Source organism: Mesoplodon mirus, assembly GCF_964341445.2.
Source record: "Mesoplodon mirus genome assembly, chromosome: 3".
Classification (NCBI taxonomy): Eukaryota; Metazoa; Chordata; class Mammalia; order Artiodactyla; family Ziphiidae; genus Mesoplodon; species Mesoplodon mirus.
The window spans coordinates 151232429-151259097 of record NC_138978.1 but is presented as its reverse complement, the minus strand read 5'-3'; the positions used below and the strand labels follow the sequence as shown (position 1 = coordinate 151259097).

The 26669-nt window shown below is 52.4% G+C and overlaps 2 protein-coding genes across 2 annotated transcripts; both read right to left on the bottom strand.

Moving 5' to 3' along the window:
• Positions 1-4218: 4218 nt before the first annotated feature.
• On the bottom strand, positions 4219-4974 carry LOC309801059 (large ribosomal subunit protein bL32m-like; the record flags this gene model as incomplete). The annotated part of the gene is made up of 2 exons (XM_082615508.1): positions 4219-4463; positions 4689-4974. Coding segments are annotated over 2 exons (531 nt in total), but the record flags the coding sequence as incomplete, so codon positions are not given.
• A 3207-nt stretch (positions 4975-8181) lies between these two features.
• On the bottom strand, positions 8182-26444 carry NUAK2 (NUAK family kinase 2). The gene is made up of 7 exons (XM_082615018.1): positions 26074-26444; positions 16955-17075; positions 14178-14329; positions 13758-13823; positions 11723-11842; positions 11034-11166; positions 8182-10350 (listed from the first exon to the last, which is right to left on the bottom strand). The coding sequence occupies exons 1-7, from the start codon at positions 26317-26319 to the stop codon at positions 9287-9289; spliced, it is 1902 nt and encodes a 633-aa protein (XP_082471144.1). The 5' UTR covers positions 26320-26444; the 3' UTR covers positions 8182-9286.
• Positions 26445-26669: the final 225 nt, after the last annotated feature.

Below are 26669 nucleotides of genomic sequence, written 5' to 3'. Positions count from 1 at the left end.
TCTGAGAGGCTCTAAAGAAGGTAAACTCCTCCAGGTAGGGAGAAAAGAATGGATGGGCTCCTGGGGACAGGGTCAAAGAACCAATGTGCTCGCTGCCCCAACCGGCCCCAACCATGGCTGGCAAGGAGGGAGCTGACCACCTTACTACCCCGTCCCTCCTTGGTGCTCATCTGCTCATTCTGACCGTGTCTCTCATTTCCTGCCACGGCTAGTGGTTGTGAGGAAGGACAGCTGGGCCCTCACATTTCAACTGAGTGGACTCAAGTGAGACCCTGCCTTGGGGCCTAGACACCTAGAGACTTAGTTAGTGGGGGGCTTATTCCTTTACTGACCAATCTAGTGACAAAAGAGTGGGGACCCAAAACAGCCAGTGGTCCATCCCTCGTCCACACAAGTGGTCCCATTACAACCAAGTCCAATGGAACATGAGCGTCCTACACATTTTTTGTACCAGACATACACCCTTAGCACACTCACCTCTGGGCTGTTCACGATCATCCTGTAGATGTTATTTTATAGCTTCAACTTTATTATACACAAATTCCTTGAGGGAGGGAACCATGCCTTTATTGCTTCTGTATTTTCCACAGCACCTAGAACAAAGTAAGGTCTCAATACACATTGATGGGTTTATTAGGGGATGGCTTTTCACTGATTCAGCTATCAGATTCCCATTTCTAAGGGGCTGGGGCCGGGAGAGCAGGTGGAGGCCCTTTATTAAACATTTATTGAGTACCTTCTCCCACTCCTTAGTTTCTTTGGGGAGGTGTTGCTTACAAAGCACATTCATGAGTCATCCAGTTTAATCCTTGGGGCAACAGGACTGGTGTGAGTGTACTGTGAAAGGGGCTTTCTAAGTGACTGCACTGTGTTCTGCCTAAAGGAGGAATGTGCTAAGCCAGGAGCTTGTCTCTGGGGCAACAAATACATGTGTGGGATGTCCTCCAGAGCTGTACTGGGGAAGCGCGTCCTGAACACGGCCACCTGGCGCGTCCTGGCTGAGAGGCTGGTACTCCACGAAGACCATTCATGGCCACAGTGTTCCCTGCCCAGCTCCCATGCTGCCTGAGTAACCGTCCCACTGAATCTCGGCTTCCCCTCATGTGAAATGGCCAACAGACAGCGAACGTGCTCATCAGCAAACCCGAGTGTCTGGTTGGTTTCACAGCAGTTATATTTTTCATTATAAATCAACAAATTGGCATTCTGGCTGTGTCTGTTCATCTCCTGGAGCTTTGTGAGTCTGCCCCCTAGTCTCCTGGGCCTGTTGCAAGCAAGGTTTCTGAGCAGCCACCTGAGGCCCAGACCCTGAATTGTGAAAGGGTCTCAAGGGAGACCTGGCCAGTGTGTGAGGTTCTGAGGAGGAGACAGCCAGCTCTCCCCAGGTGCCACCTGGCCAGTGGCTTTTCCATTCACAGAGAACTGGGCACTGGGCTGGGAGGCAGAGCAAGCCAGGGGTCCCTTAGCAGAGGGGGGCTCCATGCCAGCGGCTGGCCTGCTACCAACCAGGGGCCCACCTGCTTGATGGGCACAGCCAAGGATCAGGAAGACACTGCAGGCCAGGCTGGAGGGTGATTCAGAATCCAGCCGGGGAACTTTAAAAGGTCACTGCACCCTTTCCCCGGGGTCTGGGTGAGGCATGTGGTCAGCCCTGCTGGGATAGCTGAGCGCCTGTGCTGTCCAGAGCCTGGGTCAGCGCCGCCTGGAGCTGCGTTCTCCTAGGAGGGGAAAGCAGTGAGGAGTAGGGAGGGGGTGGTGCTGGCTGGGCCCTCGTTTCCGCCCGGAAATGGGATTTTGGCCTCTTGGGCTGGGAAAATCCTGGCCGGCACTGTCTGTTTATCAGGGAAGCTGAGTCAGTCTCCTATCTCCTAAAAAACTGCTGTTTCTAGAATTTCATTGGTTAGCACCTCTCCCGATGCCTTCCTTTTCTCTGGGGAATTCCTTTGGGGGCAGGGGACAGTGGGGAGAAATTGGCTCTTTCCTAGAGACTGAGACCTGAAATCAGAGTTTTTGCCCATTTATGGACTTAAAGCCCCCCTCCCCAACCCTAGGATGACTCATTCCCCCAACTTGACCTAAATGCCCCCAGAGGGGAAAAGGTGAAATTGAGAAGGTGGGATTAGCTGCCTGGAGTGAGCAGAGAAGAGCCTGAAAAGCAGAGGGAATTCTTCCGAGAAACAATCAGTGAGGGGAGGATTTTAGAGCCAAAAGGAGGCAGAATAAGTGCGAGAGGGGGCTTCCCTGGGGGCTTCCCTGGTGGCGCAGTGGTTGAGAGTCCGCCTGCCGATGCAGGGGACACGGGTTTGTGCCCCGGTCTGGGAAGATCCCACATGCCGCGGAGCGGCTGGGCCCGTGAGCCAGGGCTGCTGAGCCTGCGCGTCCGGAGCCTGTGCTCCGCAACGGGAGAGGCCGCAACAGTGAGAGGCCCGCGTACCGCAAAAAATGTAGATTACCAGGCCCCTGTGGGCTACGCTCAAGCTCCCCAGTGATCTGAAGCAGGAAGCTCTGAAACACAGGAAGAGAACTGGGAATCTGGGAGCCGGCTTGCTCTCTGGGGCCTGGGTTGTACAAGGCAACTCCCACCCCCTCTGCCAGTTTCAGAGGCAGAGCCCTGGCCCAAGGGTGAACTTTCCAATGTTCTTATAAAACCTGTAAAAGCCTTAGAAGATGCACGGTCGTAAAGTTTCAGAGCGGGAGGGTCCTGAGAAGTCTTTTAGTACAACCCTCTCGTACAGGAAGACTCGGTTCTACAATGGACCTTCCCCCCCACCCCGCCCCCCAGCCTTCTCCCAAGGATGGGAGAAGCCCCGTTGTCTTCCTCAGGAGGAGAAAGCCAGTTGCAAACAGGCAGAACTGCCTTCCCAACTCAGCAACATCCACCTCACCCGCTGTCAAGCTTTCACAGACAACTGGTCACTTATACAAATAGCTGCTTTCCTATTCAATAAAATCCTAGAACCTTTAGAACTCAGGGACTTCAGAGATCAACTAAGGTGATTTTCCACCCAAAGCAGAAATTCTTTCCTAGCAACAACTCCTAAATCTCTATCTCCAACTCACATCTCTTTCCCAAATTCCAGACTCCTTATACCTCTTATTCTACTGCTGGAGGTCGAAGTGCTCCCCAGCTTCCCCTACCACCCCCCCGCCACCTGCCACCTTTCCCCCTCTTGAATACTGGACGTACCATCCCTCAAGTCCTCCAGGTCACCCCCACCCGCTCGCTGTTCTCAACGAGCAGCCAGAGGAATTAACAAAAAAAATCCATAGTCAGATTACGCCATTCCTTTTGCTCAAAACCTCCCACTGGCTCCCCATTTCACTCAGAAAAAAACCATAACCTGTATAATGGCTCACAAGGCCCTAGATGCTCTACTGCCCGACCCCTGCTACCTATCTTGACCCCCTAGTCTGCTACTTTCTCCTTCACTCACTCTGTTCCAGCCTCAATGGCTGTTTTTGTTTTAAAGTGCCATACAAAGGCAATTTTAATTTGCTAAAACAAACAAACAAAAAAACCCAAACAGAACGAACTTTTTCTTCCTGCTACATCTACCCTCTTAAAAAAGCGATACCCAGAATTTAAATAACCTATTTTCAGGTGTTACTTAAACAAAAGCACTTGTGTAACTATTCCTGTTTTTTTGTTTGTTTGTTTTTTGCGGTACGCGGGCCTCTCACTGTTGTGGCCTCTCCCGTTGCGGAGCACAGGCTCCGGACGCGCAGGCTCAGCAGCCATGGCTCACGGGCCCAGCCGCTCCGCGGCATGTGGGATCTTCCCGGACCAGGGCACGAACCTGTGTCCCCTGCATCGGCAGGCGGACTCTCAACCACTGCACCACCAGGGAAGCCCTGTGTAAGTATTCTTGTAAGAAAAACCAGTGGCAAACAAAACCAGAGCCCAGACGCATAATTCTGGCTACGAATTTTAAATCAGGTTTTATTCTTCTGTCCTGAAAATTCTGTTTACTAAAACTTCATAGTATAATAGAAACAGACACATAAATCCATTGAGCCTCTGCATGAACAAACATTTTCAGACTTTACTCCTGATGCATTCTTCAAATTACCCGCAAAAAACTAACTGCTTATAAAGAATGTTTTAGGCTATGCTGATGATTTAAAAACAAGCACACAACCAACATAAAAACAAAGAATCTTCCTCTTTTTCAGGAGAAACGTCTTATGTGAAGTTATCCTCTCGAAACATGTTTGGAGTCAATTCTGGGTGAACCAGGATGGCCGCTTCTGTTCTCTCTCAATGATCCTCTTGCCCTGATCTTGCTTGGAGGGTGTCTCCTCCAAGTACAGCACCATGGTCTTCATGGTAGGAGCCTTGAAAGGGCCTCCCTCTTGCTTCCCTATCTGTCGTCTGATTTCCACTGTCTCTTTACACCCCTTCTCATAGCAATAGCCACAGAGGACGTGTTTCTGTTTCAGGTGACCACATTCAGGACAAACGTCTATATTGTTTTTTTTTTTTTTTTTTTTTTTTTGCGGTACGCGGGCCTCTCACTGTTGTGGCCTCTCCCGTTGCGGAGCACAGGCTCCGGACGCGCAGGCTCAGCAGCCATGGCTCACGGGCCCAGCCGCTCCGCGGCACGTAGGATCCTCCTGGACCGGGACACGAACCTGTGTCCCCTGCATCGGCAGGCGGACTCTCAACCACTGTGCCACCAGGAAAGCCCTTATATTGTTCTTAACTTTAATAAGCTTATGAGGGTTTCTTCTCCTATACCTGTTAACTTCAATGCTGCGTCTGCTTTTGGGAGCTGCCATCCAAAAGATGCTCTCCAAAAAGCTGGAAATCTCCTTACTTCCATTGGTATCATTTGCTGGTTCTGTAAATACAGCTGGACCTTGGACCGCTAATGCTGGTCCCCATTGAGGACTGGGAAAGCCTGGCCAGCTCTGCCGAAGTTTCCGCTGCAGTTGCTCCCAACAGTTCCGGAGGAGTCCCTGGGCTGCGGGCCATGGCGCGGAACGGCAGAACCATTAGCATCGGCATGGCAGGTGCCATGTTGCTCGCCCGAAAACCTCAATGGCTGTTTTAGAACTAGCCTGACCTGCTCCCACCTTAAGGCATTTCTATTGTCTGTTCCCTCCACCTGGAACACTGTTTCCCCAAATATCTATGTGGTTAGCACCTCCCTCCTTCAGGTCTTTGCACAAATGCCACCTTCTTGATGAGCCCTTCTCTGATCACCCCAATTTAAAACGTTATTCCCTGTCCCCTTCCCATTATCCTCATGCTTATGACCTGTTAATATACTATATAATTCACCTATTTATTATATCTATTGCTTTGTCTATCTTCCTCTGCTAGAATGGAAACCCCATAAGGGCAGAGATTTTTTGTCCGTTTTGTATACAAATGTATCCCCCCAACCCCAGTCTCCTCTTAAAAATGCCCAGGCTCCTCAGCTAGCCCTTTGTCCTGGCTTCATCGCAGTCCAGACATGCTCTGGCTGTCAGTGAGTCTCTGGATTCTGGCTTGCAGAGCTGAGCAGAAGCTCTAGTGGGATGTGGGCGCTGTGCCATGCAGGGGACAGTTGCATTGCCATTTCCCCTTCCCACCAGCCCATCAGAAGGTCCAAGGCAGCCTGACTGGATGGCGTCCGGGGAGAAGGGAAGGGCTCCTCCTGACATGTCTGCCGTGGGGGTCTCCCCGCTCTGCACAGAGGAGCCTCTGTACTACCCAGTGAGGGGGTTTCCACTCAGGGACAGCCTGGATGGACTTGCCCCAGGAAAGGGCTGAGGGTAAGATGAGAATTCTGACTAAGACTTTCTTGTCTTGGTTTCTGAAGGCCCTTTCCTGTCTCCCAAAGTTGCCCCCGGTGGTTGTCTGGGTTATTCACATTCCAGAAGCACTGATGTGGCACTAAATATTCCTAGGGCTCCAGCCTTCCCCCCTGGGGCCCGGAGTCATCTCTTTGAGCCTGCTTTCTGGAATGTTTTTGGTATGAAGCATCCTGGCAAGTGAGGGGAAGTTCCGTGCAAATGGAATCCCCGAGCCTGGGTCTCTAGGGGCTGGAGTAATAGACATTCTCTTCCCACCCAGAGTCTCTTTCCCCAGCGGGCTTCCGCCACATCCATCCCCTCTCCTGCCCACCCCTCCCATCCCCTCTCCTGCCCACCCCTCCCAGCCCCTGGCTTGGAAGAGGTTAAGCAAACAGACCTCAAAGAGGACAAAGATCTCAGAACCAAGTACCTTTGTGTCCCCCCCTCTTCCTAGAAATCCGCCCCGCCAACAGTGCTAGTAGGATGGGCTGCAGGGGTTTGGCGTCCCTTCTCTCCCCCCATCCTGTCTCCCCACTCTAGCTTCTCCGTGTTCTCACTCAGTGCTAGTAGGATGGGCTGCAGGGGTTTGGCGTCCCTTCTCTCCTCCCATCCTGTCTCCCCACTCTAGCTTCTCCGTGTTCTCACTCACCCTTTATTTCCCAGCTCCCTTTTGGGGCTTTGGAGGTAAGGGGAAGGCATTTGGGGCAGAAGGAATTGCCATACTCCTTGTGCCTGGACAAGAGTGTGGCATGTCATAGTGTCTCAATAAGTATTTGTAGTTCCATTCACTGATATTCTCCCAACCCTCCAAACCCCATCTAGTTTAAATGAGCCCTCCATCGCCCACTCTGCTAAGATTTGGCATCCCTCAGACCTGGATTTGAGTTGAGTTTTCCCACCTGCTAACTAGGCAAGTTACTTTATGTTTTTGAGTCTCAATTTCTTCCTCTGTGACCCGAGAATGATAAAGATTGTACCGAACTAACAAGGCTTTCCTGGGCATTACATAACATCAGGTCTTTGATACGTAAGCACTTAATAAATGGTAGCTCTGTTATCTCCTAAGTTGCAATTCTTCTCTCTCATCATCCCAACTCCCCTTCAACATTCTCTGAACTAAAACTTTTTCTGTTGAATTTTACTTATTTTTATGCATGCTGGCTTGCTGTTCAGTCTGCAGCCTCTCTGAGGTTAGGATCTTATGCGTTGCACCAGAAACAGAGCAATTAATTACCTCTGTCTTCCATGGAGCTTAGCACACAATAGGGCTTGATTCCAGAGTCAATGAATAAATGAACACAGTTAGCTCCACATCTGAACTCTATGCTTCTTGGGTAAAGACCCTCATATTTTTCCTGTGTCTACCCACAGTCTAGCCCAGAGCTCCAGCACTCAGTTGGACCTGCCTTGTTTTCAAGTGGTAGAGCCTCGGGGCTGGAAGAGCTGTGAAAAGTCTCCATGAAAAGGCTGGAGGTGGGAACCCCATCACCAGGAGACATGGAGCCTTTTCAAAATTATCAGACTGAAATACCCCATTTGTAGCCTAAACGGTTTCTTGTTTACTCTCCCATCCTGATCCCATAGTTGCCTGGCCTCCCCGCTTCTTCCCCAGACTCAGCAACTTTGCCGGCTCCCCACGAGCAGGGAGGGGGAGGGCAGTGCAGATACTCCAAACCGGCAGGCACCGAAGGCTGGTAGGAGGGCAGGTGTACGGGGAGCAGACTGTTTGGGGGCCTTCGAACACCAGAGCCGGGTGAGGTATGGGGGAGGGAGCCTGCTTGAAGCTGGAGCCAGGCGGCTGCCTGCCTGCACTTTGTCCTTATCCTCCCTTTCATCCTGGCCCTCAGAGCCTGGGAGTTTCTCAATGGAGCGGGAGTCCGGGGAATGCTCTGCAGGGGGTGGAGAGGGACGGCCAACGAGGGGGGCATTCCAAGCATTCTTTACTTCCTTTAAGAGTCAGGCGGTTGGGGGGGCGGAGTGGGGAGCAGCTGCCTGCACTGGAGGGAAAGGGATTTCTTTGGAGGGAGAGAATAAAGGCGGTGGAGGTGCCTACAAGCAGCAGGGGACGTAGCTAGATGGGGGAGGGATGGGAGAGGGGGGGGAAGGGTGGGGGCAGGGCTGTATAATCTGCCAAACCCAGTTCTTCAGTGCTAAAGGCAGGAGGAGCAAATTGGGACCCTTAACCCAGGGCACCCTCCCCGCTGTGTGTTTACAAGGGCAGAACCGCTGATGGAGGTATAACAGGGAGTCCTTTGGAGCTAAGAGCTCGGTTTTTGGTGTGTGTTTTGTTTTTATGAAGCAGGTTCTCTTTTTTCCACCTGTGAGAGCCCAAGGGAGTGTGTGTTAAGAGAAAACCCAAAGACCTGTGCCCCACTCCCCCAAACAGAACCACAGAAGCTATTTTCCAATCATCGTTCTGGTTTTTAATGGGGTGGCTCTTTCTAGCCACCACAGAAGGGAAGAGGGACCATCAGGTAGATGGAAACAGGGCGTGGAGTGAGGGAGCCAGAGACCCCTTCCAGATAGTGCGATGGGACATGTAGATTTATAAAAGGCCCCCGGCTTCCCCTTGATCAGTAGGGAATCATTGCAAAAATATCTCCCTTTACACAAAACTTAGATGTCATAGTGCATTTCCCCAGAACATAGTATTCACATTATTGAAAACAGTAAGATTCACTATTTTTAAAATGCAGAGCTGAAAACATAAAAATAAATAAGAACATTCTAGGCCCTGAAAGCCCAGAGAAACAGATACATCCATTCTCAGTAGCAGGAGCAGCTTGGAGGCTAGAGAAGTTCAGAGTCTTTGAGGTCCAAGGTGGGGTCCAGGGGAATCTGGGCCCCTTGAGATGATGTCCAATAGCAGCCTGAGGCTTTTCAAGTCTTTCAGATTCATAGCAGCGACTCCAGGAGGCTTGGGCCAGGTTTGGAGGATGAGAAAGGGGAGAGAACCTTTGAGGAAACAGAGGCTGTGTTCTCTTACTGCTCAGATAAATAAGGAAGGGCACACTCTAGAAGACAATTCCCAGGACACCCCAGGCACATTAGGGGGGTGCCACACTCCAGTTTGAGTGGTTGGTGGAGATGGGAATGTGTATGTGAATAAAGAGTTTCCATCCCCACCTTGGCAGGAAGGCACCAATCACAAAACTTCCTCTTTATAGGAGCTGGGCGCTGAGAGTGCTCTTTCCAGCTCTCTGTGGCCCTACTATGTGTACAAGAAACAGGCAACCTGGACTCAGCCTTGGGCCTTCCTCTCTACTTCTCTACTCATTTCCCTTCTACTACCTTCTTGGTTCCATGCGGCTGAAGACATTGAACCGTCAGTGTACTTCACTTGCCCACTTCCCACATCCAGCCCTCCCCAGGGCTCAATTGCAAACCATCCCAGCCTTCTGGGCTGGGATGCTGGTCCTGGGAGGCAGGGAAGAAGGCATTTTCCCCTCAGGGTGCAGCCAGCTGCGTCTTAGAGCCAGCCAGGATGGGGCAATGCCCCACACCTTCAGCTGAGCTTTGAGCGGACCCCCAGTGCCTGTTGGTAGGTCTCTGTCACCTCCTGGCAGTCCATCAGGGAAAAGCAGCTGTCCCCCAGGGGGTCCTGCCGCCAGCACCTCACGCCCCTGCTTCCAGGGCCCTCTGAGGGGGGCTCCTCAAGCCCCATGAGGTTGTCCACAGACACACAGCCCCGCAGTGGGGGCTCAGGGAGCCGTTCGGGCAAGTCCAACTGGTCAAAGGACTCAGAGGACAGGATGCTCTCCTCACTCACTGCCCCCGAGGGGCGGCTGGCCCGGGCTGGAGGGTGAGGTGAGGCCAGTTCATCCAAAGAACCGAAAGTGGTGTGGGTTGTGAGCTCCAGGGCTGCGTGGGAGAACTTGCCGTTATGTTTGAGGATGCCCTTGCGATGGAGCAGCAGCCCTGAGGCTTGGGGGGGCGTGTGCTCCATGGCGTCCCCACTTACAAACACGTCCCCTGCATCCAAGAGCTCCCCAGACTCACTGGGTTCAGGAGAGGAGTAGTAGCCGGATTCCCGCTGGCGAGGCTTCTTGAGGATGCCCTTCTTGGGGAGGAGGGGGGCAGCCTGTCCTGAGCTCGCAGGGACGGGGCCAAGCTCAGGGTCCTCCCTTGCCCCTTCCGAGGAGGTTGATGCCTTCTTCTTGAGAATGCTTTTCGGCAGCTTGAGGTTGCCCTTGCCAGGGCGAGGGGAGGCATCAGCAGCTGGGTCCCCCTGGAGAGTCTGGGCCATGTCATTCTCTTTGCGGGACTTCTTGAGCGAATGCTGGCGCTCCAGGCCAGGGGCGAGACTCCCGCCTCCAGGTGCATGCTGCTTGAAGAAGCTGCAGACCTTGGCCCCGTTCTCCAGGAGGGGGCGGGAGGACCGCCGGAGCCAGTCAGCCACGGAGGCCCGGCCAGAGTCGCTGCCGGTGCGCCTTCCCTCGTGCACAGCTTCCTGCTCCCCGACACGGGTGGCGTAGCCCCAGTTGACCCACCAGTGACTGGCCACATCCTCCAGGGTGGCCCGGCGGGTAGGGTTCACCATTAATAGCCACCGGATCAGGCCACAGGCATCTAAAAGAAGAAGGAGAAGGGTTTCAGATCCATAGCCATGAGCATGGGCACCCACAGTCCCCCTCACTGGCTTACCCCCATTTGTGCTACGACACTGCTCACTCCTGTGTCAGATATGCCACTCCCACCTAGGGCTCCATACACGCCGCAGCCCAGGCCGGTTCCCCAGTCTCCAGCTTTTCTGGATTGACTGTCGGATTTCCTCTTCCATCCCACCACCCCTCAGGACCACCGCCATGTTTATGTGTTAGTGTGTATCCTCCTTTGCTCCACTGACATGCAACCCTCTGAGGGCAGGGACTGCTCAAGAGTAAACCAACGTCCTCACACCTTTCTTCTTGCCTTAAACATCGTACGTGAAAGGACAAAAAGATTTCTAAGGACAAGGACAAAAGCAGTAGGAAATGAGACAATTGTAGCAAAGAGGATCTAAGCTAGACCTTAGGAAGCACATTCCAAATATGATAAAGCTTGTCCATAAAGGAAGGAAGGAGCTATCCCTTCCTTCCTCGGAGGTCACAGACATAGGAGGCAAAGAGATGACAGCAGGAGTTGAGGTGGAAGGTATGCTCCATCTACAGTGGGCTGCCCTCTTCACTTTACTGTCACTGTTTAATTCCTGCCTCAGGAATGAGCAAAGGACACCCAGCACCTAGATGAGAACACCTACACCTCTCACTCACCAGAGGGTTTAGGCGGCTGCCGGTAGGCCCCATTGCTGATCTGTTTCACCAGCGTCTTATGGTCCTGCCCATCAAAGGGCATGGAGCCATGCACCAGGATGTACAGGAGAACACCCAGGGACCAGCTGTCCACCTGAGGGAGAGAGAGGATCAGCCAGGACCTCCTCATGCCACAGGCTAGAGGGCTTCCAGCCTCACCTTCATTCAATACCATGGGGAAAAGGGAGCCCATGTTGGAGAACTCAAGAGCCCAGTGTAGCTGAGGACCACCTCCTTCTAGTACCCAGGGGCAGAGAGGGTGACACTGCAGAAGGGACTGAGGTTCATGGGGAGAGCTGCCGTCATTTGCCTCCCCTTGGGAGGAGCAGCCACAAACACAAGATCAGTGACGAGGTCATCCCTTCTGGGCCAGGAGTGGTGGTTGTGACAGATACCATCCCTCCAGGGAGGCTGGCTGGGGGCTGGGAAAGGAAATGGGAATGTGGAAGGTGAGGCACAGAACCAGACTGGGGGTCAGAAGACTTAAGCTCTTGTTCCAGTTTTGCCACTCCCGCTAGAGACCTGGCCACACACTACTTTGGTGGGGAAGTGAGTTTTTTGATCTGAGAAAGGGAATAACTAGAAAGCCAGAGCATCCCTCTCTCAGGATCTAAGCTGAGGCAGGCTGGCGGAGGAGTCCAGACACTTACCTCTGGGCCCGTGTAGGGCTTCCCGTTGACGATTTCGGGCGAGGCGTAGAGGGGGCTCCCACAGAATGTCTGCAGGAACTTGCCTTGGTGGTAGAGGTTGGAGAGGCCAAAGTCAGCGATCTGCAGAATTGGGTCAAACACAGGCAGGGGTCACACCGAGGCCTGTGTTGTTCTATAGCTCCTGGTCTGCCCCCCGCCAGACCCCAGGGAAACCCAGGCCCTAGCAGGAGGAAAGGGTGCCCATGACCCCTACCCCATACCGGGCACCACCAACACAGCTCAGGCCGTGGAAGAAAGAGCCCTTTGGAGGTTGTGTCAATGAGGAAAGCCTAGGCAGAGGTGTCGGGGAGCTCCAGGGTCCTCACTGTTCCCCAGGCCCCTTTGCTCACGCTGTACTCTACTCCAGGGATGCTCTCTCTGCCTGCACACATCCTCCTGACCCAGCAAGCCCACCTCCTCCAGGAAGCCTTCCATTGCCCTGAGATCTCCTCCTCCCATGAAGCCCTACAATTTGCAGCGGCTCACGGTGGCCCCTGCTTGTCAGTTCCGTCTCCTCACACTGCCACATCAATATGCTTCCCATGCTGACCTCCTGCCCCCACCCCCCTGCAATTCCTAGCACAGCTGTGACCCATGGGTGGGACTAATGGCCACTTATTGACTGAAGGAAGGGTCTACCAGTTGGAGGGGGACAGACAATGTCTCATGCCAATGCCATGAACCTCAGAAGCGAGCTACCCCATGACTTGGGCTTGGGCTGCCCTTCCCAGCAAAGGATGCATCTCTCTTCCCACACCCGGGCAGGAACGTAGTGGCGGGACTGGGGTCAGCCCAGTATAGCTGAGAAGCAGTACTGAAGGAAGAACAAAGATTACGGCCATGGTTATAGCCCAGGAGAAGGGATCTTCTTACAGGACTTCCTGAGCCCTCTGATATTGAGGGTTTGAGGGGCCCCAAGCCCATCTTCTCATTCCTCAGAAAGACCCTTCCGCCAGCTATCCTCAGACAAAGGCTCAGGTCAATGCCCTTTTGCTCCCAACCTCTTCATCCCCAGCAGGGGGTCATGTGTGCCCAGGGTGGGGAGAAGTTGTTTATGAACTCTGGCTCCTTCATTTATGGGTTTTATTGGCCTCCTATCAAGCAGTTATCAGTTGAAGCTTATAATGAGGCAGATGATTGGTGCAGATGGGAAGGTTCATGCCTGCCTGGGTTGTGTAGATTTATTGGCTCTGGCTTCCCCCTCCCTGGTCAGCATCAAAGAGAGCCCCACCTACTCCAGGAATTGGTAAGAAAAATGAACTCAGTGCCAGGGCACCTCAGGGCACAGGTCAGGGGCCACTGGGGAAAGGACTATGATCTGGGTTCGGGAAGATTCTGAGGAGGGTCCGACTGCAGAGTCAGAGCCCTTCCAGGTATTTGCAGGGGCCAGCCCTTGCCATCTCCCCTTCCAGCCCTGAGACCTGAGTTTATCACATCAACCTGAACTTCTCAGGCCTAAATTTAACTACTTAGACATGGGAATTCAGCAGCTGCAGAAAGCAGGAAGCTGGCTCTGGAGTGCTTGCTGTGGTGAAAGGTGCTAAAGGGCTACCTAAATTGCGGCAGATTAAAGTGCACGTGCGTGCGTGCATGCATGTGCATGCATGCAGGTGGGGAGAACTCAGGCCATGGCCTCTCCGTGCTAGTCCCAAGGCTGTGAGCAGAAGCCAACCTTAGATCTAGACTCCTTCAGCCCTGTGACGTTAAGAGCACTGGTCAGGGAGTCAGAAGACTGGTTCTAGCTGAGGCTCAGCCACTCGCTAGCCATGGGACCTTATGCAAATCACTGCTTATCGCAAGGCCTCAGCTTTCAATCCATAGAATGAGGTACTGAAATGGATGATGGCTAAGGTCCTTATCAGTACCCATATAAGAGTCTGAGCTTTGCTCAACTCCTTCTGGAACCCCCTAGGGGCTTAGAGATGCTTGGCAAGGGACAGTGCAGACAGGCTAGGGAGGGGTAGGGAAGCAGCTTTAAACAAGAAGTGAGGCTCACCTTGATATTTCCACTGGCATCTAAGAGGATGTTCTCCAGCTTGAGATCCCGGTGGACAACCCTGTTCTGAAAGAGGGAGGGAAGAGGCTCAGGGGAAGGCCACCAGGGAGGGAAGGACATGAGGACCTGGTCTGGACAGTGAGGGAAACACAAAGGGGGCCGAGTGGGGGTGAGCACAGGTAGGTGGGGCGGCCCATCTTTACTGGTACATACTACAACAAATCATGGTCCTTCCAACCCCAGCCAAGAGACTTGAAGCCAGAGACACCAACATTCCCTAGGCTGAGTCCAGAATTGAGTCTTGCCTCTTTCGATCTCCCTGTGTGATCCTGGACCAGCCATGGAATCTCTCTGGTGAAACCAGCCCCCGAGCCCCAGGGACCACCCCCTCAGCACAGGGCTGAGGCGGGTGCCGCTCACCTGGTGGCAGAAGTGCACGGCGGAGACAATCTGCCGGAAGAAATGCCGGGCTTCGCGCTCGCTGAGCCGCTGCCGCTCACTGATGTAGTCGTATAGGTCGCCCCGGCTGGCGTACTCCATGACGATCACGATCTTGCTGCTGCTCTCAAACACTGGGGCAGAGCAAGGCAGGAATGTCAGGCCCCTCCAGAGTGCACTGCTCCCAGGCCCCCAAACCAGACAGGACCTCCCACCAGAGACATCTGCTAATGAGGCAGGACAGTGCCCTCTGATGCTCCCCACACCTTCCAGTAGCAACGAATTAAGGCCAAGGGAACTGGCTCACCCTCCCTTTCCTTGGAAGTTCAGGCTTCTGAGGATTCTTAACACTACCTTGGAAATTCTGAGACATCACTGGATGAGAATGAAAAACGAGGCTCTCTGGTTCAGAAGCCAGTACTTTTTTGTCTCGTGACCTTGGGCAAATCTCTTCTGGATACATCAGTAAGAACGTAGGTTTGGGATTTGAATCCTGGCCCCATCGTTTACTAGCTGGGTGACCACGGCAAGTTATTCAATCAGTGTGCCTCAGTTTCCTCATCTGAAGAGGGATAATGATATCCCTCTTCAGTCACAGAGCTGGGGCGAGGAATAGATAAAAGTTAGTCACAGCTCTCAGGCTGGCTGAGCAAGCAGGTGTGGGCTCTGACATACAAGCAAGCACTCAATAGACTGTACCTACTGTTATATTTATTATCAGCATCCTCATGCATAAACTTGAAAAATAATGCCCATAATAATGCCTGACTTGAGGATCAGAAGAGGGATAAAAGTATGAAAGTGCTTTGTAAACTGTAAAGTACCATGGAGAGCTGAGATATTTATCACCCTTAACATCTTTGACTTCCCATCCAGAATATCCAGGCTGGGGCTTTGTACATAGAAATGATCAATAAATATTTGGTAATTAATTGACTGGCCGGGCTCCTGGCAGCCAGCCTACTCCAGCTGGCTCATCTCCATGTGAGGAAGGGGCCCTATTGCCACCTCAGGCCTTGTCTTGCCTCCTGGAAAAGTAGGGAATGTCTGGTTCACCAAACTGGCCCTTCAGCAGGGTGTGTGTCAAAACATGTATGTCTGTGACATTGCATCTTTGTGTCAAACGAGTCCTATGAGTTTGGCTTGCTCAGCCAGCCCCAGAGAGATTACTGTCTAACCTGTGAGAAGGAGCTAAGAGAGGAGGCTTCTCCCAAGAAGAGTCCCAGCTCCCAGGAAGTTGTATACATGGTTAGGAGGACTGTGCTTTTTCCTAGGGGAGCACAGTGGCCCAGACTGCTGGGGGATGCCTAGCTGAGGCTCCACCCCTGTGGTTCTCCACATCTCTGCAGGATGTGTGCAAACTTTGTGCTGTAAAATTGGGGGTCAGGAGCCAGCCAGGGCACATTCTGGAGAGCAGCTATGTTAGAAGTCAGTTCTCAGGACTGCAGCCTTCCCCCCAGTCCATATCTCTTGAAGTCTGTGGATGGGGATGGATCTGGGGGAGCTCTACCAGATACACAGTAACTATGACACCCCAACATCTGCTGAACCTGAAGGTGCAGTAAGTAGCAGCTACATCCTAAGCTTCAGAGCTCAGTTCCCAGACCTAGCTGTAGATATGGGTGGGGGGAAGAATTCACACACACACACAGCCCAATCACCAAGGTTAGCCTGGCTTAACCAATATTCTGTCATCTGCCCACTCCTCCCTGGGGGAAATAAACAGAGAAACAATTAGCCTTCCAGCCACCTGCTGGGGCTCCTCATGGGAAAGGCTCAGGCCACAGGGCCATATCAGTGGCTCTGCCCTTAGTCTTTATCTAAACAGAACTGGAGAGAGGAGACCTCTCTTTCTTCCTACCAGGAATATTCAGACTGAGGGCAAAGCCACAGGCTCCCTTTCCTCCTTCCTGCTGTTCCTGCCATTCCTCACTTCCTGTCTCACTGATATTACGTAAAGGCTGGAAGCAGACAGGTGTGTGTGGGAGGCTGCTCCCCCTCTCTCCCTCATCACCCTCTCTTGCTCACTTTGTTGTCTGGGTCACAGGGAACAAGGCAGCTGGAGTGGAAAGCCAGCACCGATGTCAGAGCAAGAGGAGGCTTCAAGAGACGAGGAGAAGTAGGAGCCAGCCCCATGGCGGGAATGATTCAGAGGACAGGAGGCCTGGCTCTTGGATGTATGAAGAAAAACAGCACCCACACACCTGAGACGCGTGCAGGTCCCCGTATGTTTCATCCTCCCCCAGATTGCTAAGGATCTCATTGGTCTGGGGAGACAGTGTTCCAGTACGGAAAACCTAAGAACAAAAATGCCTACAATCTGTGGAGTTCCTCCCATGAGCGGAGCACTTGGTGACATTTAATGTGAATATTTTTTTTCCGGCAGTGCCACAGGGCATGCGGGATCTTAGTTCCCTGACCAGGGATCAAACCCGTGCCCTCTCAGGTGGAAGCACAGAGTCCTAGCCACTGGACCACCAGGGAATTCCCTGGTGACATTTAATTTGATCTTTGCAACAACCCTGTGATGTAGGTGGGATTATCCCATTTTACAAATGAGGAACTGAGGCCCAGAGACTAAATTAAATGAGTTGCCCAAAGTCATATAGCTGGGTTTCAAATCCAGCTTTTGCCCAAGCCTAAAGCCTGTGTCTTTTTTACCTCTGTGTCATCTGTTCCGACTGGACACACACACACACACACACCACACACACACACACACACACACACACACGGCTTCAAATGCTCTGTCTCTGTACCTTCGTGGATGGCAATGACGTGGGGGTGGTTGAGTGACGACATGATCTCAATCTCTCGCCGAATGTGCATCAGATCTTGCTCATCTTTGATTTTGTCTTTCTGGATCAACTTGATGGCCACCTGGGAGCAGAGAATGGAGGAGAGTGAGGAGAAAGGTCTGGCACATAAAGGTGTCCCTGAGGACAGTATGGGAGCCCTGACCCTGGTGATCTGCCTACAGCTGCTACAAAGGCCACAGCGTGCACGCAGAGAAGCCTCTCCATCCTTCACTGGGGCGGGCGGCAGAGAGGCTGGAGGGAACCTTTTATGTTATATATGTTTTACCACACACAAAAAAATCACCCAAAAAAGTTATGAAAAAAATGCTAGTCTCTTCGGTCTAGGTAAGTACTGTCTCTCCCCCTGCAACAAACAAACAACTAGACAGTTAAACAGAGTCCTCCGGGCTTTGCTATCTTGTCCGTAAAGGTGAAAATGCCATTTAAGGATTAAACTCTCTGGCTGGTACATGTGGTGGGTTCAGGAAGGGTGGAGGGAGGCAAGAGGAAGTGGAGAATGAACTGCCAAGAAGCAGTTTAAGCAAAGCTCTTAGAGACTGAGGCATCTCGCCCCCTTCTCTGTTCTACCGCACTGAGCAGCGATGGTGACAGAGTACCAACAGCGCGTGCAGTGTGTGGGGAGGACACCGCGTGGTGAGTCAGGGGACCTGGGCCCTCCAGGCTCTGTTGCTGTGCTCATGGGCAAGGCCCATGCCCTCTCCCAGACTCGTTTTCTGTGAAATAAACAGGTTGGACTAAGATGTCTGGAGTGCTTTCCTGCTTTGACTCTGTGAAATGACCATATAAATGCCCTGGGGCCCTCGGAGGCTACAACGCTGGCATCAGGTGCTGGGCGGGTATGGGGTGGGGTGTCACAGGGCTGGTCAGTTCCTGACAAGTCCTGTCCAAGGACACAAATGGTAAATACAAGACTTCCCCTTCACAGGAGCCGGGCAAGTTATGAGAAATCCCAAGGCATAGGCTGAGGAAAACAGCTCCTCGTTCATTTCCCAGAAGGGTTCACCTCCCCTCAAGGTTCAAAAGGAGGCGGAAAAAAGGGAACCCAGAGCCCAAGGGGCGGGGCCTCTAATCCCCCTTTCACAGGGCTCTGGAGGCAGACAAAGGCTTCCGGCTCCGCTCCGGACCGCGGGCCTCGGGCCTATGTCCCCCTCAGACAAGAATGCGGAACAGCCGTAATCCTGTAAGAGGAGCAGCTCACAATGCCCTGGGCCTGGTCACCCCGGCAACGGGCCAGGGATGGCGTGCCCTCCACCCCGCTCCTCCCCTGGAGCTGCATCCATGAAAGAGGGGAGGCCCGGCTCTCTCGCCCTCCCAGAGCAGGGCAGGGAGGACAATGGCAGCAGGAGGGACGGTCACCATGGAGTCTCCTGCCCAAGCCCCTGGAGGGGCCCACGCTGCAGCTGCAGGGACCAGGCTGCACCTCAGGAGCTCTCTTCACGCCCCCCACCCCTTCTGCTCCAAACCACCCCAATGAGCTAAGCAGAAAAATCCCTGGCTTAGAATTGACCAGGGGGTGGGGATGGGGGGAAGGGGCTTAAATCCTCCTCCACCCAGCCTGGAGCTTGGTTCCTGAACACCTCTCCATACCCTTTTTCTCTCCCTGAAGGGGAGATTTTATGGATTAGTTCTTTTCTCTCTGAATTCTTTGTTTTAAAAATCAGACAATACAGTGAAGCTTCAAGACAACTCTTGTTGCTCCTAATTCCAACCCACTAGAGCCACTAAAGTCTCTCCCACATAGAAACTCCAGAGCTGCAACTGTCTTGATATATCAGATAATGTTCTAATAATTTTTCAGTTATGAATTATCACTGCAGAAAAGAATTATGGTCTTATAACTGCAAAAAATGAACTCTAAGTACCAATGAAAGAGAGTTGTCATTTGTACATGAGGACACACCAATCCAGTGGCAACTAAACGTGTTTGCCAAGACTTTAAAGGTTATGATGATTATAAATATGAACATAAATGCCTGCACTGAAACGTAATTGCATTACTTGGTGGTGGGGCTCAGGGCAGGCTACCCCAAACTGTCACTTTGGCATGTGGATGATTTCGAGCTGAAGACAATGAAGGCTCAGCAGACTCAAGAAGAGCTTTTCATCCCTCCCTTAACTGCATTAAAGAATTTAGATAGGAGGCTTGTACCGGAGAGAGCGCTATTAGCAGAGATAATTTTTTTCATCAGGAAGACTTATCTGCATGGCCCAGCAAACATTCATCTACCAAGCATTTGCTCTTCCCATCTTTCTGTGAATTGCCTTCCTCCCCTTTCAAGTGCCAGACCCCTACCCCCTTCTCCTTAGCTCAGGATGGCATGTAAGCCTCAATTGCCAGACTGTTGGGGAGCCACATATTTGGGGGGGTTCCTGTACATGTGAAATTAAATTTGTTTTTCTCCTGTTAAAAAAAAAATCAGACAATAGATAAAATGTCATGAGCTCTTCACATAAATGCCCATAAGACTGAATTAACAGATAGTAAAAAAAAAAAATCACACATAAATCACATACCTAGATAATGAAACAAACATCTGAGAGCTTAAGATACACACATATGCACAAACTAGGCATATCTTGGATGTACAATTGTACACATACAAACATATACAATGAGATAAATCATCGTGGGCCAGGGAGCAGAGCTCTAAAGAAGACAAGGCCTAAAAGAAATGAGGTTTCCGGGCTTCCCTGGTGGCGCAGTGGTTGAGAGCCCGCCTGCCGATGCAGGGGACGCGGGTTCGTGCCCTGGTCCGGGAAGATCCCACATGCCGCGGAGCGGCTGGGCCCGTGAGCCATGGCCGCTGAGCCTGCGCGTCCGGAGCCTGTGCTCCGCAACGGGAGAGGCCACAGCAGTGAGAAGCCCGCGTACCGCAAAAAAAAAAAAAAAAAAGAAATGAGGTTTCAAAAAAATAAAGGGCTCTGAGGGGTTCTAGAAGGAGTCCCTGCATGGGTAGAGGGTGTACAAGTTGAATCCTGAGATCTATTTCTTTCAACTTTGGAAGTGTACGATTTTAAATCAGAATTGTTAATCCTTAGTGGACAGTTCTGTCCTCCTGCAAGCTCATGCTCTGGCCTCAGGGGGTGAGGTCAAGGACCGCCCCCACCCCCCGCATTGTCTATATTAGGTCTTAGGAGACCACAGCTTGGCTGGCACTTTCCAGGAAAGAAACAACTTAGGTCATCATGCCTCCACAAGTCCCCAAGCAGGTGACAGACAAGAAGAGCCATGTATCACTGCCCTGGTGGGGCTGGGCCACTGTTCCCCCATCTATCCTAGTCTCACTGGACAGACCTCAACTGTTTACTGGTGAACACAAATCACAAATACATATTTATTGGTTAAGTCATTGGGCTGATCCCTGACTGATGGGACCAGTGCCCAGATAAGACTTTCTGCCCTTTTTCCAAGGCATGGGTGGAGAGTCACCCATGTTTATGAGAACTCATTTTCAGGGACCTTTGTTCTCATCTGCAATATAGTTGAGCAACCACTCTTTAGAATTAAAATATAGTGACTAGAGGAAAGGAAGAGAAAAACAATCGTTGAATGGATCACCCAGAGGTAGGAAGGCCACCTCCCTGGGGACAATCCTGGGTCATCCCGTATAATTATTAATAGTGCCCCTTTTACTCCACAAAGTATTCAAGTTGAGATGTTATATTATACAGCCACCCTACTCAGAGGGGGCAGGAAACAGAGGCACAACAATGACAATATAAATGTGAACACCAGATCAGTGGAGGGGTGTCAAGAGCCCAGGTATCTAGTCTTTATTTGCCCCTTTGGAGCTACGTAACTCAAGACAAGTCATTTAAATGATCCTGTTAACTGGCCTGGCTAGTTTTAATGTCCTCATCTGAAAAATAAAAGGACATTTATCCTCCAAACATTTGCTGAATGCCTACTACGTGCCTGGCGCTATGGTAGGTGCCTGGCGCTATGGTAGGTGTTGGGGATTCAGACAAAAATTGGATAGTCCCCGCGCCAAGGCCCTTGGTCCAGTCTCGTGTGATGAACATGACGGTTGAGATCCCTGCCTGCCCAGGGGCTCCAGGAGCACTGGAGAGCTTCCTTTGCCTGGAGGGGCAGGGCAAATCACCCCTGGGAGAAAACTCTGTTTTAGATCTTGAAGGAAGAGTGGGGTTTGCCAAGCCGAGGTGGGCAGGCCTTGGAGAGGGGCAGTGCAACAAGGGCAGAGAGAAAGGTTTGAGCACAGGCCAGAAAGAAAGGAAAGGAACTATATACGAATTTGCACATTAGGATCTCTAAGCTCCCTTCCAAACTCTAGCATTCTCTGCTGAGCTTCTTCAGAAATGGGTCACGTGCTACTATGCCAGGAAGGTGCTAGCCAAGGATTGTTATAATAGGTTTATTCAGAGGCCCCATGCTATATCTATGTTTACCTGCCTGAGCAAAATTCCTACTGATACCAGCCCAGTGATTTTCTTGCCCCTGTGGCCCTGCATGCTGGAAAGGCAGCAGGGCTAACTCCTTATCCCATTTTGTAAATGGCAAACACTAAAGTCCAGAAAGGTGACTCTTCCGAGGTTCCTCAACATATCAAGGCTGTCAGGACCCAAGATGGAGGAGTGTTGCCTGGAGAAGCCAACCACCTCAGAAGACAAAAGTTCCTTGCAGATGCTCTGCCCTGCCTCCAGCTCCCTGCCTCCTACCCCTGGAGAAGAGAATGCCCCACACCCTGCCATGGGCCAGGCTGTGCAGTACCACCAGCCACCCTCATCCCACTTACAGATACACAAAGACGCTGGAGAGATGGGCACTGGGGCTCAATTGGTTAAACACTGCCTTCTCTCCTCCCAGTCCCCACAGGAACTCAGATCAAGAATAATCTGGGGCTTCCCTGGTGGCGCAGTGGTTGAGAGTCCGCCTGCCGATGCAGGGGACACGGGTTCATGTCCCGGTCCGGGAAGATCCCACATGCCGCGGAGCGGCTGGGCCCGTGAGCCATGGTTGCTGAGCCTGCGCGTCCGGAGCCTGTGCTCCACAACGGGAGAGGCCATAGCAGTGAGAGGCCCGCGTACCACAAAAAAAAAAAAAAAAAAAAAAGAATAATCTGGATTCAGGAGAGGATGGCAGAAAGGTCTTAGAAAAAGAAGATCTAGAGGTACTGGTTTCAGGTGCCGGGAGAGAGGGTACAAGCTGGGCATCTCTGGTCATAGCTATCACCCAGAGTTGGAGCCAAGATCCTTGACTCCTTTTTGGCCTTTCACGGAGCAGCTGCCTCTGGGAGGTGGGGCAAGGAGCTGGAGGATGACCCATTTAGATAATGGAGGAGAGGTTGGGCTGGGCTGGCCAGGGCTGGCAGAGTGGGGATGGCTCACCATCCCACCAAGTCTGCCAGAGAAACAGGCTGGGAGCAGGAATGGGCTCTGAGGGGAGGCTGAGCTGCTTCCCCTAAACCCCATGCTGTGCCCACCCTTTCTTTGCCCACTCTGCCAGGCTGCCAGGCAAGGTGCTTCCCTGCCCAGCCCTCTTGTGTGGTTTGGCCAGAGCCCAAGGACAAGAGTCACCTTTAGCTGGAGTCTCCCTCCCTGCTGCTGAGCAGGCAGATGCAGGAGGAGCTGGGAGGGCAGCACCACACAGAAGAGGCCGCTGGCAGCTGGCCAGGCGGGAGCCCTTCTCTGGATCAGGGGCTAAAGGAGAGGCTGGGACTTTAAACAAAGTAGAGACCAAAGGGCTTAGGGAAGCTGAGCACAAGCCATTCTCTTGCTCAGGGCAGGACAGACCCAGGGTGGGGGGACTCTCCCTCCCCCAAGAGAGGGAGGGTAGGACCTCAACAAAGCCAGCCTTGCTGGGATAATAACACTGTGTGTGTCAGCTACTGTGCTGAGCACTTTACAATATATTATCTTATTTAATCCTATGAGGATCCCACGAGGTAAGAATTATTATAATCCCCACTTTACAGATGAGGAAACTGAGATACACAGAGGTCACAGAGCTGGTAAGCAGTAGAGCCAGGATTTTGAATGCTTGCACTCTGATGCTGAGCTGAGCAGTCTTCCTGACAAAGTAAAAGCCTTGAATGTAGTGTAGCTCACCTACTCGGGATCTCTCGACATTGTCAGTATGTATGGGGTTGGGGGTTGTTCCCAGTGACTCCTCCCACCCTCAGCGCGCCTGGAGCTCTGGGAAAGAGCTAGCTGTTGGAATGACAAAGCACACTGAGGCAAGCCTGGGCTCAGCCCAAAGCCAACTCCCAGTCCAAGACTCAGTATTGGTCATCTAGCGCCTGGGGTGGTCAAGTCAGGAGCCTATGTTGCAGGCATGCCACTAGCCAGCCACAGAACATGTCACCTTCCCTCTCTGGATCTCAGTGTCCCCATCTGTCAATGAAGGAATCAGACCATCTCAGTCATTTTCAAACATTTTGAAATCCCACACAACAATCCAATATATGAGACAGAAGCACCCCTGTCCCAGATCACTGTCCCCTTGGACTTCCCTGTGCTCCTCATGGAGTAAAAATTCCATGCAGATCAACCTAAAGGCTTTGGGGGACGCCACCGTTCCAGGGACCCTAGCAGGTGCTTTTCTTTTTAGGGGAGGGGTTGTCAGGAGAGCTGTGAGAGTCAAAGGAGGAAATGCCATGTGGCTAACAGGAGTGTAGTCAGAGCTAGAAGATCCAGAGCAAATATTGGTTTTTCCTTTAATGCCCTCCTGGAGGAGCCATTAGTCCTGCCCACCTGCCCCTCCCTCCGGACAATCCCATCTGGCCCGAGAATCCTATCCAGGCAGGGTGGGAATACGAAATGTGGTGGAGAGAAATTGAAATGGAAGTCACCCAGCGGGCTTTCCTCTGAACCCTCAGTTCAGTTTGAGGGGAGGCTGTGGGCTGCTCCCAAACCCCTCTCCCCCACTGAAGATCCTGAGGCACCAGGTTGGTCTCTCTTCAGGGAGAAGAGTGAAGAGACAGGAATGGGGGTGTGGTGGGGGGAGGATTCCTCTCCAGAATTTTGAGAAACCGTTAGCAGCGCGTACAGCTGCTCTCCAAGGAGGAGGGAGACCCTGAGCAAGCTCCCAGCAGAAGTGCAGGGTGGTCTATGGATCAGGGAGCTTTAGGGCAGGTCCCACTCCTCCTGATATTGGCTCCCTGCATACAACAAGAGACATGAAGCCAGGGAGAACCTTCTGAATTCTCTCTGTTCTGATGTAATAAGAGCTGGAATCCCTGCCTACAGCCACTGAGGTCTGAAAACTGAAAGCTGGTTTATCTCATTCCAGAATCAATGATCTCTCTTTCTCTTTCATACACACACAGAGACACACATGTGGTGACCCAGGTCAAGAGCTTAATGGGATTTCTGAACTTCAATCTCAGTTTCCAGGCCACCCCAGTCCCCCCAATCCTGTCTGCCCCCCAAAAGAGGCACGAGCCACAAGCAGCTATTTTCCAGCTGAGCCCCTGACAAAGCCTGGGCCCAGCTGTCTCCTGCCTGGAGCCTCACCGGGCCCTCACACTTTATAGAAAGAGAAAGAAAAGGAAAGCCAGGAAGTACATGATTGCCCAATAGCTGAACCTGGCAGCAGGCAACTCGGGACCGTGCCAGGTGTTAGCAGGAAAAACATACTGGGTCCTATTTATGAGGCCATAATCCACTCCCTTTCCCCAGCATCCACTCTCCTTCACCAATGAAATGACTCCTTGAATTTCAAACCAGCTACTGGCTGCAAAAGCAAACAATCTGGGGAGGTAACTGCTGCCATAGCTGATAGGGCAAACCATGGCCACCCACGCAGTCACAGACACACATACATGCACATCTCATAACCAGCACCCATCTGGATTTGGCAAAACAATCCCTAAACCACCTGCCCTAAAAGGCTTGTTAAAATACAGAGTATTTAGGGCCTTCCCTGGCGGTCCAGTGATTAAGGTTCTGCGATTCCACTGCAGGGGCCACAGGTTTGATCTGCATCCTGATCCCACATGCCAAGCCTGCAGGGCACAGCCGTCCCCCCAAATACAGGTTATTTGGCCCCATCCTACACCTTCAGAATAAAATCCTCTGGGTGTGGAACTAGAGAAGAAGTATTTTAAACAAGCACCCAGGTGATTCCTATGCACATTAAACTCAAGTTTGGGGACCACTGTTAACTTTTGGCAAAACTGCTATCCCTCCGGGGCTGGCCTTTTCAAATATAAATACCAGTTCTCATGGCGGTTTCTATTGTCAGCAACAATTTAAATTCATATTTGTATCTCATTCTATCCTCATAGCAGCTGTGAGGGAGGCTGTGTTTTCTTCATTTTTGCAGAAGGGGAAACAGAGTACAGAGATAAAGTAAATTACACAAGGTTCCACAGATTACTACTACTATACACACACACACGTCCCAAATTAACAGGACACATACCTGAAAAGGCCCCAAACCCAAAGGTATCTTGGGGCACAGTGGATCTTTCACCAGAGCCTGGTTTCACATTTACCAGAATTAAAAACCCATCATAATGAAACTCTGACTCAATCTTAGACTTGGAAAGGACCTAAATGTCAAACCCACCCGCGCCCCCCGGGAGGGGGTGATATCTCCACAGTATGCTGGGCTGCCAGACTATTAGAACTGAATTGAGGAACTGGACACTTCATTCACTATTTCATTCAACTACACTCATTTACTAACCCCTTGCTAAGATCAGGTGCCTTCTACCTTCTCTTCCCCTCCCACTCTATTGGATAGTCTGTTACAAGCAAAATTCCACTTAAGTCTCATCGTCTTTAGGAAGCCTTCTCATCTCAGGACACCTTTCGTCCTCTATGCACCCCGCCTCACTTATTAGGCAATCATCACTTGCTGACCGGAGTTGGTGGGGTTCTCAGGTCCACGACCATTGTCCCTACAACCATGGACAATTTCTACAGTGAACACTACCAGCACCCCATACACATACGCAACCTCAGCGCGGTAAAGACTGAGCGCGGGCAAGTCCACCGAGCAAGGCACTAGCTCCCGGCCCACCCTCCATCACCCGCCGCCTGCGGCTAAGTCCCGAGCCCGGCCGGCTGGCGCCGCGAGAGGGAGCCGCACTCACCAGGCGCCCCGAGCTCTCCCGCGCCTTCTTCACCTTCCCGTAGGTCCCCTTGCCCAGGGTCTCCAGGAACTCGTAGCGGTGTCGCAGGTTGTGCTTGTGGTGGTGCCGCTTCACTGCCTGCTTCTTCATTAGGGGCTTGGGCGACTTGAGGAGCCCTTCGGCCAAAGGCCGAACGAGCTCCGCGGCCAGGGCAGCGGTGGCCGAGGGGGCCGGGCCGAGGCGCCGGGGGAAAGCCAAGGACTCCATGGCGAGCAGGTGAGCGAGGGCGGAGGAGGAATCGGCTGCGCGGAGAGAGCTAGAGCCCGGGGCGCCTGCCCACTCCCGGCGCGAGAATCCACAGCCCTACCAACGCGCGCGACCAGGCGCCGAATTCCAAGTTGTTATAAACGCCCTGAACTAGAGGCTCTGGCCACACCCGCCGGCGCCCATTGGCCTGATCGCTGGCTGCGCGTGACCAGGACCGCCAGCATTGGCTTGCCGGGTCCCCGGCTCCGCCTCCTCCCGGAGCGGCTGGGAAAGGTGTCAATGGAGCCCCTCCCACCTGGGCCCCTGAGGGGCAGGCAAGGGGGAATACCTTACGCCATAGGCGGCTACGC

Coding starts and splice junctions, on each gene's coding strand:
- NUAK2 (XM_082615018.1), bottom strand. CDS start 26,319: ATGGAGTCCTTGGCTTTCCCCCGGCGCCTCGGCCCGGCCCCCTCGGCC. Junction 13,824..14,177: donor CCGTGCACTTCTGCCACCAG/GTGAGCGGCACC, acceptor TCCCTCTTTCAG/AACAGGGTTGTCCACCGGGA. Junction 11,167..11,722: donor AGCCCTACACGGGCCCAGAG/GTAAGTGTCTGG, acceptor TCTCTCCCTCAG/GTGGACAGCTGGTCCCTGGG.